Genomic DNA, 14459 nt, shown 5'->3' with positions numbered 1-14459 from the left:
GAGAGAGATAGAAGGCATCCAAATTAGGAAGGTAGAAGTGTCACTTTTTGCAGGTGACACAGTTCTTTATTTAGAAAACCTTAAAGACTCCAATAAAAAAAAAACTATTAGAAACAATAAACAAATACAGTAAAGTTGCAAGATACAAAACCAATGTACAAAAATCTACTGTATTCTATATACTAACAATGAAATTTCAGAAAAAGAAATGAAAAAAGCAATTCCTCTTGCAATTGCAATAAAAATAAAATATTTAGAAGTAAACCTAACAAAGGATGTGAAGGATCTACATACTGAAAACTACAAAGCATTATTAAAAGATACTAAAAAAGACCCAATGAAATGGTAAATATTCATGGATTGGAAGAATCAACATAGTTAATATGTCCATATTATCCAAAGCAATATACACATATAATGCAATCCCCATAAAATCCAAATGACATTTTTAAAAGCAATACAACAAAAAAAATCATTAGATTCGTATGGCACCACAAAGGATCATGAATAGCCAAATCAATCTGAGAAAAAGAACAAAGCTTAAGGCATTACATTCCTTGACTTCAAATTAAACTGCAAAGCAACAATAATCAAAACAGCATGGCATTGGCAGAAAAACAGGTACACAGAACAATGGAACATAATTGAAAGCTGAGCGATAAATTCACTCATATGAGCAAATGATTTTTGACAAAGGAACCAAAAGTATGCAAAGGAGAAAAAAATCCTCTTCAATAAATGGTGCTGGTAAAATTGGAAAGAAACATGCAGAAGAATGACAAGAGACTGCTATTGGTCCTCACATACAAAAATTACCTCAAAATGGACCAAAGACCTAAAACAAGTCCTTGAAACAATAAATTACATGGAACATGGGCACTAAACTTACAGACTTTGGCCTTAGAGAAGATTTATGAATTTGACCCCAAAGATAAGGAAAGTAAAGGTAAAAATAAATGAATGGGGCTATATCAAACTAAAAAGATTGTTCATAGCAAAAGTAACCACCAACAAAACAAAACAAAAAGGCCACCAACTGAATGGGGGAAGATATTTGCAATCAACAGTTCTGACAAGGATATAATCTTCAAAATATATAAAGAACCTATGCAACTCAACACCAAACATACAAAACAATTCAATTAAAACATGGACAGAGGACCTGAACAGATACTTCTCCCAAAAAGACCTACAAATGGTCAACAGATATATGAAAAGATGCTCAACTTCACTAGCTATTGGGGAAATGCAAATCAAAGTTACAATGAGATATGACCTCACGCCTATTGGAATGGTTATTAGCAACAAGAAAAGTAATAATAAATGTTGAATAGGTTGTGGAGAAAAAGGAACCCTCATTCACTGCTGGTGGGAATGTAAACTGGAAGCCACTATAGAAAATAGTATGGAAGCTCCTCAAAAAATTAAGAATAGAGTTATCATATAACCTAGAAACTCCTCTTCTGGGTATCTACCCAGAAAATGTGGAAACATTAATCACAAAGCTGTATGCACCCTGTGTTCATTGCTGCATTATTCATGGTGGTGGAGACAAGGAAACACCTGAAGTGTCCTTCTTCTGAAGAAGAATGTTACATATATACTATGGAATACTTCTCAGTCATAAGAAAGGATGAAATTTTGCCATTTGCGACAACATGAATGGGCTTTAAGAGTATCATGTTGAGAAAATAAGTCAGACGGAAAAAGTTAAGAATCATATTTCATTCATATGTGGGATATTAAACTGAAAACAACAAATAAACAAACAAAACAAATAATCAAAAACTCATAGACACAGACAATGATATGATGGTTACCAGACGGAAGAGGGGTAGGGGGATAGCAAAGAGTAAAGGGGGTCAAACACATGGTGACAAAAGATGATTTAACTTTGGGTGGTGGGCACACTATATATATATATATATATATATATATATATATATATATATACAAATTCACACTTATTATATGTATATATGTACACACACACGTGCACACACACATATATATCATAGAAATGTACATTTGCAGCCTATGTAATCTTAAAACAATGTTACCCCAATAAATTTTTTTAAATTTGTTATCATATTATTTTCAAATTACAGGCAGAAAAGAAAAAATCCTGAGAGAAGCCCGAGGGAAGAAACACCTTTCTTATACAAGGACAAAGCTAAAAATTACCTGGCTTCTCCTGAGAAACAATGCAAGTAGGAAGAGAAGAGACTAAAATATCTATAGTGTTGGGAAAAAACGCCAAAGTAAAATTTTGTAGCTTAAAAAATTATCTTTTCTCAGACAAAAATTGAGGGAATTTGTTGCAATAGACCTCAGTGTATAAAAAGAATTACATAATAACCAAACAGAATTTATCCTAGCTATGCAAAGCTGGTTCGACACTAACATAAAAATAAATAAATAATGTAAGTCATCACATAAACATGCTAAAAAATGATATGATCATATCAATAATATAGAAAAGTCATTTGACAAAATTCAATACCCATTCATTGTAAAACTCTCAACTAGGATTAGAGGGAAACTTCCTCAACTTGGTGAAGAATATCTACAAAAAACCTTCTCTAATATCATACTTAACGGGAAAAAACCTAGAAACTTTCCCACTAAGATCAGGAATAAGTCAAGAATGTCTCCTCTCTCCCCTCCTTTTCAACATTATACTAAAAGTCCTTGCTAATTCAGTAAGATTTTTTTAAAGGTAATAAAAGCTATAAAGATTGGGAAAGAAGAAATAAAACTTTGTTCACAAATGGATTATAATCTATGTAAAAAATCTGAAATAATGTACCAAAGCACTTCTGGACCTGATAAGTGATTATAGTGAAGTTGCCAAATACAAGGTTAGTAGACAAAAGTCAAAATTGCTTTCCTATATACTAGCAATGAACATGTGGAACTTGAAATTAAAAACAGTGCCATTTCCATTAGCACCTTTAAATTTTTTTTAATGGTATAAATCTGGTAAAATGTATACAAAATTTACAAGGATAACTACAAAACTCTGATGAATGAAATCCCAGAACTGAATAAATGGAGAGGTATTTAATATTTATATATATAGGAAGGCTCAATATTTTCAAGATGTCTATTCTACCCAATTCAATTTATAGATTTAATGCAATCCTAATAAAAGTCTCAAAAAATATTTTATGGGTATGACAAGCTGATTCTAAGATGTATATGATGAGAGGCAAAAGACACAAAACAACCAACACCTACTGAAGAACAACAAAGATGGAGGGCTAACAATACCCACCTTCAAGATGTACTACGAGGCTACGTAATGAAGATGGTGAGGTATTGGTAAAACACTAGACAGAAAGAGCACAGAAAGAGACACAAAAGTATAGCAAACTGATCTTTATGAAAAAGAGTAAAGCCAACACAATGGAGGAAAGAAAGTTTGTTCAAAACATGGTAGTGCAAAAACTGGACATCTTTGCGTGCAAAGAAAAATTACTCTAGACACAGAAATTACACCCTTCATGAAAGTATTTCAAAATGAATGACAAATCTAAATATAAAACTCTAAACTATAAAACTCTTAGAAGATAGCATAGGAGAAAACCTAGATGACTTGGATATGATGATGAGGTTTTAGATGCAACACAGAAGGTATGATCAATGAAAGAATGTATCGATAACATGGATTTTATTAAAATTAAATATTCTCTTCTGCAAAATACAGTGTCAAATGAATGAGAGGACAGGCCATAGACTGGGAGGAAATAATTCAAAATATATACCTTATATAGGATATTTATATATACAAAGAACTTTTAAACAAAACAATAAGAAAATAAACAACTTGATTAAATAATGGGCCAAAGATCTGAACATACATTTCATCAAAGAAGATATGCAGAAGGCCAGAAAGCACATGAGAAATGTTGAATATTATTATGAATATTGATACTGTTGAATATTATGTTGAAAATGTTGAATGTCACTAGGAAACTGCAAATTAAATCAACAATGAGATACTACTATACGCCTATTAGAATGGCCAAAACAAAACACTCTGTTAACACCAGATGCTGACAAAACATGTGGAAAATGGGGACTCTCATTCATTACCGGTAGAAATGCAAAATGGTGCAGCCACTTTGCAAGACTGTTTGGCGGAATATCTTTCAAAACTGAACATGGTCTCACCATACGAATCAACAGTCATACTCCTTGGTATTCATTCGCCCAAAGGACTGGAAAAGATACAGCCAAGCAAACGCTTGCACAGGGATGTGTCCAGCTGCTTCAATTACAATTGTCAAAACTTGGAAGCAACCAATATGTTCAAGAAGTTATAATGTTAATGAAGATAGACTTTTAAAAATATGTTCACATTTAATGAAATCTTAGAAAATTATATATTCAGTTATGACCTTTCAATATCCCATGTAAAATAGGACATTTCTTTTACTTTTTTACATTCTGTTTTCAAATTATATTTGTAATAATAAAATAATAACTGGTATCATCCAAATCAAGATGTCTATTTTTTTGTGATTGTTGTTGATGTCAACTCTTTCTACACAAGCTCATGTGAGTGTGGGGAAAAGTTCTCTTCTAGCTTTTCCCCAATTTTGTCTTCTCTGACCCTCATTTGCATCTGATGGCAGCAATCATTCTTTGAGCGTCTGCCACCTGAAAAGTGCATCTTCTAATGTAGGCCCATGTGACACATGCCAGGTAAGAAGCACAACAGAATTCCAATTCCAGTTTCAATGTAATGTGATTGCTACACAAGAATCATACCTCTCTTTACCCATTAAAATGTAATTCACAATTTTTTAATTCCAGTCTCTAGAAATGACTGTGACGTTATTAAAATTTGTTTACAAATAACTTTCCCTTCAGTTTTATCTTGTGGGTATAACTTCTTTTTCTACCTTCATTATTTCTTTGTAGAGGTGATATTCTTGTAATAAAGTGAGTCAATGCCTTAGGCCACCTGGTCACAAGGCAAGAAATAGAATTCTTATGTCCCTTGCTACCCTTTGTGTTTTGGAAGATTCTACTCTGTGACAATGTCTCCCCATCACAAACCTGAGACTGGAAGAATGAGGACGATAAGTGCTTTGACTTGAAGGTGTGATATACGTCAGACAACTAAGATAGTTGCATTGCAAGAAATCCTATTAAAATTACACTTGAAAGCTGTTTAATGTTCTACTTAAAAATAGAAGTATAAATAGTATGGAAACTGATCTAGCTTATAGATTTTTCCTTAATATAAAATTTTCAAGTCATTATTTAGTCTGCCACCCTAAATGTATATCTAAATTACTGTGTCACAGGATAATGTGGCATCTGGTTTAATAAATCTTGTAGTTGAGTTACATGTGGGAAATATTAAATTCAGACTTAAGTATATTGTATTATGATGTAATAAGCATGCCATTTTATCTTCCTTATAATATTTCATGCATAAGATAGTGCTTTATAAGAAGTTTAAGGGAAAGAGAACTCTGGAACTTCAAGTCAATAGAATTTTTGTCATGGAGTCAGTCTTGTTAAAGATTCACAAAACTGAGAAGTGTAGAGCACTAAGAAGGAACATCAAAAATGTGCAAGTGATGTTTCTTTTGCCACTAGATGGCGTATGTTAGCTGTGAACCTCCCCTGAACAAAGTTGGAGAAGTTTAACATGACTTATTTCCCCAGAGTATCCAACACATTTCTCAACTATCTCCTCCTTTCGTCTCCATAGTTTTGTGTTGCTTTTTAAACCTAACAAACTTTCACATATTTATCACAAATGTTGGAATCAGATAAAACATTTTAATAATTGAATAATATCATGTGATTTTAACATAACATCATGTATCAAATAAATGGTGACTGTAAGAGACTTGACTTGGGGTGGGGAACACACAGTGAACTGTACAGATGATGTGTTGGGGTGGCCAAAAAGTCCATATGTGTTTTCCTGTAAAATAAAAGATGCATTTTTAATTTTCACCAGTAACTGTATTGATTTGGATATTTTGAGTATGTCAGCTATCTCCCACATGGTATAACATTGATTGTTTTCAGTTAATGATTGCTATCAACTTCAACTGGTCTACCCGACCATGAAGCATCGTTCAGCATGAAATCTCTAGCAAAACACTTTGCAATCCACTTTTGACAACGTTCGGTCCATCACAGCACCTTCTCTATACACTGTACAAACTTTTTGTGTGTGTTTCTGTTGCATTTTTACCTTTCTTGAAATACTAAAGTATAAAATGCCTAAAATGTTGCATGTTTTATTCCATCTTTAATATTTAAATGGCTACAGAAAATTTCACCAATTTTGATAATTATTTTTTAAATGCACACTGATGTGCGCTGGCTGGTGTGGCTCAGTGGACTGAGTGCCAGCCTGCAAACCAGAGCCTGGTTCAATTCCCAGTCAGGACACATGCCTGGGTTGTGGGCCAGGTCCCCAGTTGGGGGCATGCAAGAGGCAACCACACATTGATGTTTCTTTCCCTCTCTTTCTCCCTCCCTTCCCCTCTGTCTAAAAATAAATAAATAAAATCTTTAAAAATAAAAAATAGGTGCACATTGATGTGACAGCTGTCACAATACAATCTAACAAAATTGTTTTGAATGAAGTTAAACACAACTAAGCGCCACTAGAGCCATCTTGTGGAAAAAGACAAATGAACCTTTCGGCCAACCCAACATTATAGAATTGCACACCTGAAACCTGTATCACATTATTAAGCAATGTCACCCCAACAGATTTAATAAAAAAGAAAAAAGGGATTACATGTAGATATTTTATATGTATAAATTATGTGTGAGAAAAGAACATTATCTTGGTCCTTTCTTGGAAAAAAGTCCCCAAGAATTCTCAGTATGAAGGCTTAGCTATGTAAGGTAACTTGGACGAAGTCTTGAAAAATAAAACACAAATCTGATCAGAAATACTAGAAATGAAGGGAAAGCTTTACTTTTTTGAGGTAATTATTTCAAAATATTGCCATTTGGGTACTAATTAGCAAAGAGTCTTCTTGATTATTATCTACTTTGAATGAATTGTCTTTAAGAGATCCCAGCTATAAAAAGACATACTCTGAGAGGCACTTCTCTTAATAATCAATATGGTACATATGCAAACATCAGTTTAGGGAAGGAAATATTACAGCCAGAGCTAGGGACTATGAGGAAGGATAGATTGGCACCATTCAATGGCTTACGAATTCAGTGGCCCAAATATCATCAGTACCGTCCAGAGATCAGAAAAAGCCGGGATCAGACCCAGAATACATTTATATTTATATGGAACTCCCGTGAAAAGTGAATCCACAACCATGGCAATTCTGTTCCACCAAGATCAGACCTTGACTAGAAAACAAAGTAAAACTTGGAAGTCAAGACATCGGAGATGATACACTTGATAAACTTGAAACCAGGTTTCTCTAAACTCTGGGCCTATAGGATTGGCCCACTCCTCCCTGTTGAAGATGAATGTTCCATTGGCTTGAAGACAACACCTAGCAATTTAACTTGTAGATCATTGAGAATCAATCTCAACCTCATCTGCTTGCTAGCAGACCAACAATGAGGGTAAAGTCAAAACATAACTCAACTGGGGAAATGCTAATTCTGCCAGAGAAGGGAACTGCACCAGAGAAGCTACAGAACCTAGTGTGTTAGTGTGCTTGAGATGCTATAACATCATACCATAAATTGGGTGGTTTACAAACAACCAAAATTTATTTCTTACAGTTCTGGAGACCAGGAAGTCCAAGTTCAAGGCACAGGGAGATTCAGTGTCTGGTGAGAGCTCACTTTCTGGTTCAGAGAAGCCTTCTAACTATAACCACACATGGGGAAGGAAGAGGCTAGGAAGCTCTGGGGGTCTCTTTTATAAGAATACTAATCCTGTTCATGAGGTCTCCACCCTCATGACCTAATCCCTTCCTAAAGTCCCCACCTCCTAGCAATATCACATCAGACAGTGTGTTCCAACATCTGAATTTTAGGGGATCACAAACACTTAGGCCATAGCATCCAGCTAGCATGGCCAGCACAAGTTTCCAGGGTATACATGCCACTAAATCATTAGGGTGCCGAGGATGATGGATCTAGAGTTCTGGAACACAGAATTGATTAAGGAGACTTTATCAACACGACTGTGGTGAATAATAGTCAGGCAAGGACCATGGAAAAAGGTGTTAACGTGTTTCTGGAAGTTTAGAAAAATAGCGAGCCACACTAAATGAGGTAAAAATTTCAGAATCTTCATAGCAGATGTTTCAGGAAGAGATCAAATTGCTCACAGAAATGGCATTCTAAAAGAGCTCTTATATATGTGGGCAGAAAAGAGACCTCTTAGCTCTTCCTCACAGGAGGGCCCAAAAACATGGAATTTGCTAAATCAATAAGGAATCCACTGTTGAGAGTGGCATGCCATTGAGCGGTAGCTGTGTTCTGCAGGCCAGAGCAGATAGCAGGCATTTCTGTCACGGATTTGAGCACGCTGGTTGCAATGGACACTAAGAGACTGAAGTAAGAAACACGGTAATGAGCAACATGGGCAGAGCAGCAGCTGCGAATGCCTGGCACACAGATTTGTGGAGATGGTTGCTAGGATACATGATTCCATGTACTAGACAGATGGACAGCCAATTAGGTTGTCAAAATTTACACAATTAAGAGAATTCAAAGATCCATAATCTGAAGATTTAGGGCAGCTATTCCAATAAAGAAGTTTTGATCCCACACCAGGGCCCAACAAAGAGATATTTTGAAGACTCGGAAGGAGTACCTGGGTACTGCAGAATGTCTGAGTGGCAATAATTCCTCTAGTAGCCTTTCCTTAAGAGAAACTAGACCCTTTTTTCTACAAGTGATCAGTGTGAAAAAGGGAATGGCATTCTAACAACTGTTGGGTGCAGGGTTCAAGGTGAAATGGATTCATATGGTCTGAAGCATCACCGGGTCTTAGACTTAGGGCTTGTGGAGGCCAGGTTAAAAATAAATTCCCAAGTTCCCCTCACTGTTAGTCTATTAAGCTCACATTCCACCTGGAGAGCATTTCCACAGTGCCCAGATGTATAATTGGAATGGACATACTTGGTTGTTGGAAGAACCACATCATTAGTTCCTTCATCTGTTGCAATGGCCAAAAGTTAGTCTCTGAAACTGCCTCTCCCTGGCAAACAAATAAACCAACCAACCAACAAATAAAAATAATAGCATAATCTTTCAATAGGTGGGATGTGACAGGAACTAGTGTTGTCCTTAAAGAGGTAAAAGGTGGTGACAGTTCCCATATGTGCCTCATTTAATTCACAAGAATTTCCTCTACAAAAATTAGATGGCTTGTTGAGGATGAGAGGAAACTATCAAATTCAACCAGGAAGCAGCCCCAATTTTAGCTTCTTAGTTAAATATGACGACTCTACCAGAGCAGATCAACTCAGGCTCAGGGAAGTGGTATAAAGACATTGATTTGGTGAGCACATCATTTTTATCCATATGAGAAATGTATAGGTAATATGTATCGATGGTCGTGTTCAGATTTAGGTTGATTCTCTCACTATCTGCCATAATACCGTCCAAAGGAACCAGGAATGACTGGACGTAGCATCTCAGTTTCATTATATCTATGTCATCATATTAATTGTATAGATGAACAAAAAATGGTAAGAAAGGGAGGCCTTGGTAAAACACAAGCACATCAGAGGATGGGAGATGAACCTACACAAACTCACGGGCCTGCACCTTAGTAAGCTTTTTAGACTTCCCATGGATTGGGGTAACTGAGACATTCCCTGTAAAATAAAGGAAAATTGTTTCACTTTGTACCTTCCACTTACTAAGATGGAAGCAAACAGCTGGTGGTAACAGTACACTGGTCCGTTTATTAGGTGGCATTCAAAGCTAACAAATTTGATCGGGGCTCAGAGCAGGAAATGGCTCTGCAGCAAGTCTAGGCTGTAGGGGAAGCAGCCCTGCCTCCTGGGCCGTGTGACGCAGCAGGCACCTGTAATAGTAAAGGACTCTGTGGTGAGAAAGGCATTGTCTAGGTTTTGGTGGGGGAATACAAGAATGACAGTCTGAACCCACGGGTTTTAGTGGCAAGGCCAGGCCATCTACAGGAGGGAGCCTATGCCATTCCTGGGAAAAACAAACAAAAAACCAGAAACCAGCTTCTGATGCAGTGGAAATAAACTATCAGACCATGGAACACTAAATCACCATGTAGTTACAGCTGCATCTCATGACTGGGTTCTACAGGCCAATCAAGTGCAAACAGTTTATCCCAGGTGCTGGAGCAGGAAAGAGGCTGAGTTTGTCTCACTGATGAGCAGCTGGCTTAGCACATGAACGCAAGCAGAAAAGGGACTTCCATTGTAGCGGTTGGTCTGAAAGCAGCAACTATTATTTCTTATCTCCCTTCCTATGTATTTTGGGTTGCTTTCACTCCGAGATAGAAGCTCAGATGGTAGTGCTGCAGCTACCGTATCACAGATCTACTTCTGCCCGGTTCCTCTCTCACTGCCTTAAGTGTTGGTTCCTAAGGCACCCCTGCAAGCAAATTGCTGCCTAAGAATTGTTTTCTCAGGGAACCTGACCCAAGACACTATCTGACTTAGGATGTACACTTAGGAAAAATCTCAGCAACTGCAACTTTGCTTTTCTTACTTCAGTATTGCTACTCTCTACTTTTAAAGTAGAACTCTAAAGCTTTTGCGGGATGTCAGGATATTGGAATTAGGTAAGAATATGGTACACTCTCAAAACTTATTAAACAAGTTCATCATTGAAAAGGTATGACATTGTTTACCACTTAGATATTTCATCTTGTCCTTTGAAAAGAGAGTTAAATCCAGTTCCTGAGTATTCTGATAAAGAATTTAGTCATTTAATGATATTGGAGTCTTTTAATTTATATATTATTTTACATGAATGCCCTTTATTTTTAAATGCCTTAATTTAATGTTAATTATTGAAATACAAATACAGTCTGAACACAATTGGAATCCTCAATTTATTTTTCTATTGATGATTAGTTTATCATTGTAAATTTTTTCACTAAAACAAATATCTCTAGAGCAAGTAAACCTTAGCAGAATGGCAGCAGTAAAAGTCAGACCCATGCAGACTGGTGCAGCCACTGTGGACAGCAGTGTGGAGACACCTCAAAAAATTCAAAGTGGATCTGCCTTTTGACCCAGTGATCCCACTTCTGGGAATATATCCAAAGGAACCCAAAACACTAATTCGCAAGAACGTAAGCACCCCTATGTTCACTGCAGCGTTATTTACAGTCACCAAGATATGGAAGCTGCCCAAGTGTCCTTCAGTAGATGAGTGGATAAAACAACTATGGGACAGTTACACAGTGGAATACTACTCAGCCATAAAAAGAAGAAAGTTTTACCCTTTGGGACCTGGAGGATGTTATGCTAAGTGAAATAAGCCAGTCAGAGAAAGACAAATACCATGTGATTTCACTCATATGTGGAATCTAATGAACAAACTGATCTAACAAGCAAAACAGAGACAGACTCATAGATGGAGAGCAGATGACAGCTGGTGGGCAGGGCAGGGGGAGGTTCGGGGGTGGAGGGATTGAGCATAAAGGGAAAAGGTCACATGGACATGGACAACAGTGTAGTGATTGCAAGGGGGGGAGTATAAGGGGACTAATTGCTAATGGAAAAAATACAATAAAGATCACATTTTTTTAAAAAAAGAAAATATGTGATAAGTTACACAAAAGTATCCCCTTATTCTGAAAAAAAAGTAGGTCCTGCTTTATTGTTAAAAGCTGCATTTGTAAAAGACCTTTTCAGATACAGCAAGTGACATGAAGATACGGTGACCTTTACTCTGGCTACAGTCAAATGTCTTCCTCCAGAATCACTTTCTTTTCTTAACTGCTCAACGTCTTGACTTCACCAGTTCGACTGTTGAATAAATACTGCACTCCTGTCACTGAAGAAAAAGAAGAAAAAAACACTTTGTTAAAATATTCATAACTTGAATGACTGTTAACTACCTGAGGTATAATTTGACAAATAAAATCTAATAAAATGGGAGATATTTTATAATGATAATATTTTGGGGAGAAACTTTATCATTAATCATTGGCTCAGCAGCTGTATATCCATTTCAAAAATGCTTGATTCTGGCTTTTTTATTGATTCTGGTAAAAAAAAAAGAGATTACTGGTAGAAGTCAGAGTCAACAATAATTAACAGTATCTCAATTTCTTTGTTACATGAACAAGAAGAGGAGGCAGGGGACTTTGGATTAATAAATTCATCTCCCTTAAAACATCATAAGGAACATACATCGAATACTGCTATCATTGCCCTCTACTCATGAATTGTCTTGACTGCCTCCTAATAAACCTGACAGTCACCCTGCGTTCTTGCGTGCCTAGCTTATCTTGTTGAATTCTTCTTTCAACTTTCACTAACAACTGTTTGAAAGATTAGAAAAGAGGCGAAATCTTCAAGGTAATACAAAATATACACATAATAGATACACATACGAACACCCAAACAACAGTGAATCATTTAAAATAGCCTGATCCTCTTTCACTTATTCACTCAAATATTTATTGAACATCATCTCGAAGAGACTGGCATGGAAGGCTCCGTAGCCAAACCACTGGGATTTGTATCCTGTTTCCATCCTTTACCAGCCAGCTAACATTATACAAGTTACTTGACCTCCTCTGCCTCATTTTCTTATATGCAAAACGGGACTGGTAAATAGAGTACCTACCTCCTACAATGGATGTGACCATTAACGGATTTTAGACATAGGTCTAGACCATTTAAAAATGCTCAGTAGTCTCGGAATTTTTGTCAACTGCTGATTGAGGGAATTCTTTCACCTTGTGTGGGTATTATGTGCAGTTACTGATCTGCAAGACTTGAATAGTTTAACTCACATACACCCTTAGTGAAGAAATTAATGAAACATCAGAATGATTAGAGGCAGAAAGGGAGTCAAGAATAATAGATCAACATTGAGAAAGCAGTTAACACTGAAAATGAGAGGTGCATTCCTGGAGTTGGTGGAACTCATGGAATGAACATTACACGGAGGTGTGGTGGCTCGATTTTTATGTAGACTGAACTCTGCATTTAACATTGGGAATCTGTCTTCTTCCTTTCTCTTGAAGTGGGAGTAAAATGATACATTGTAATAGCAAGGTTCGTATACTTACTGTGCACTTCTACTTTTACTGATTTTTCTTTAACATAAAGGTCACAACTATTCACAAAGGGGAAACAATGGGAGAGACCATGGTTGATGAATACAGAGAGAAGTGAGTGTTTTCTAACTGAAGAAAATACGGTATGGCGGCTGGCACACATTGGGAGCAATCACTCCACAGTATCAGCTGTGAAGCAACATGCAGAAATGCTCCTGTTTGATACACACACACACACACACACACACACATGAAACATAACCACAGCCATCGGTCCTTAGGGGGGCAGTATGAGTATAGGTCAAATGTACAGTGAAGGAAATTTCTAAGAATGGAAACAAGATTATTATATCATTTATTCCATATTTTACAGAAGAGATAGATGGAAATTTCTAGAAGGGAAGTGTTTGGGGAAAAAGAAAAGAGAGCCATATTAAAGTTGAGTTCGGTATAACAGGCATATGTAGAAATAACATTAATTTGAGAAATTAATAAAGCATGTTATTTTTTGATAAAGAAAACAGAAAGTCAACTAGAATCCCTGGAAAACCCAAAATAATTAAATAAAGTCTCATTTCAAATATGAAGCTCAATAAAATATGTCATCGTTATAGAAATGGATAGAAAGTATTAAAAAGAATGGCTTAACCTTAATTACAACAATCCTCCTTCATGCTGCATGTGGAGCCATCATCCCAGGGCTGGAGAGCAATGGCCACCAAGGCCGGGGACACATGGGACGGGACATGCACCGGGCAACCCAATGGCCATGGGCAGTTTGTCAAGAGATTTCTTTATTTTTATTTTTCTCACTTTTGCAATCATAGTTGTCAGGTTTTATACACATAATATAGTGGCACAGCGCTTCACACACAAACAGGTCTGTGTAATGCGTACAAAATAGAGACACCACGGCTGTGGCTCTCAACTTGTTTTCCCACAAGGACGTACAGTGAGAAAGGTTGAGAGAGCCGTAATGTAGCAAGTGAGACAATGTCCTTGCATTATTTGCTTCCTTAGTGAGGGGCGTTGATGTAATCACAATATAACATTGCTTGTTATTTATTGACTTTTAGAATCAAATTATTAGAATCAAATAACAGCTTGTCTAGAAATTGAGACGAAGCTGAACAGTGGATGCCATGGGATGAGGTAGAAGACAGTTGCTTTTCATTATAAGCTCTTATGTACTATTTTATTTTTATCATGGTCACATATTACTTAAGCACGTCAAAGGAAACCATATTGTTTATTTTTTAAA

At 36.5% G+C, this 14459-nt stretch overlaps 1 protein-coding gene across 1 annotated transcript in view; it reads right to left on the bottom strand.

Moving 5' to 3' along the window:
* Positions 1–10927: 10927 nt before the first annotated feature.
* The window catches only part of LOC123479572 (cadherin-related family member 4), a 111536-nt gene continuing 108004 nt past the window's right edge, over positions 10928–14459 (bottom strand). Inside the window, exon 23 of the mRNA XM_045194144.2 lies at positions 10928–11964. Coding sequence (XP_045050079.2) covers positions 11962–11964 — 3 coding nt within the window. The 3' untranslated portion in view covers positions 10928–11961. The remainder of the gene's footprint in view (positions 11965–14459) is intronic.

The sequence above is a fragment of the Desmodus rotundus genome, chromosome 6, assembly GCF_022682495.2.
Source record: "Desmodus rotundus isolate HL8 chromosome 6, HLdesRot8A.1, whole genome shotgun sequence".
Lineage (NCBI taxonomy): Eukaryota > Metazoa > Chordata > Mammalia > Chiroptera > Phyllostomidae > Desmodus > Desmodus rotundus.
Note: the sequence above shows the minus strand (reverse complement) of the source record. Positions and strands in the feature narration are given on the sequence as shown.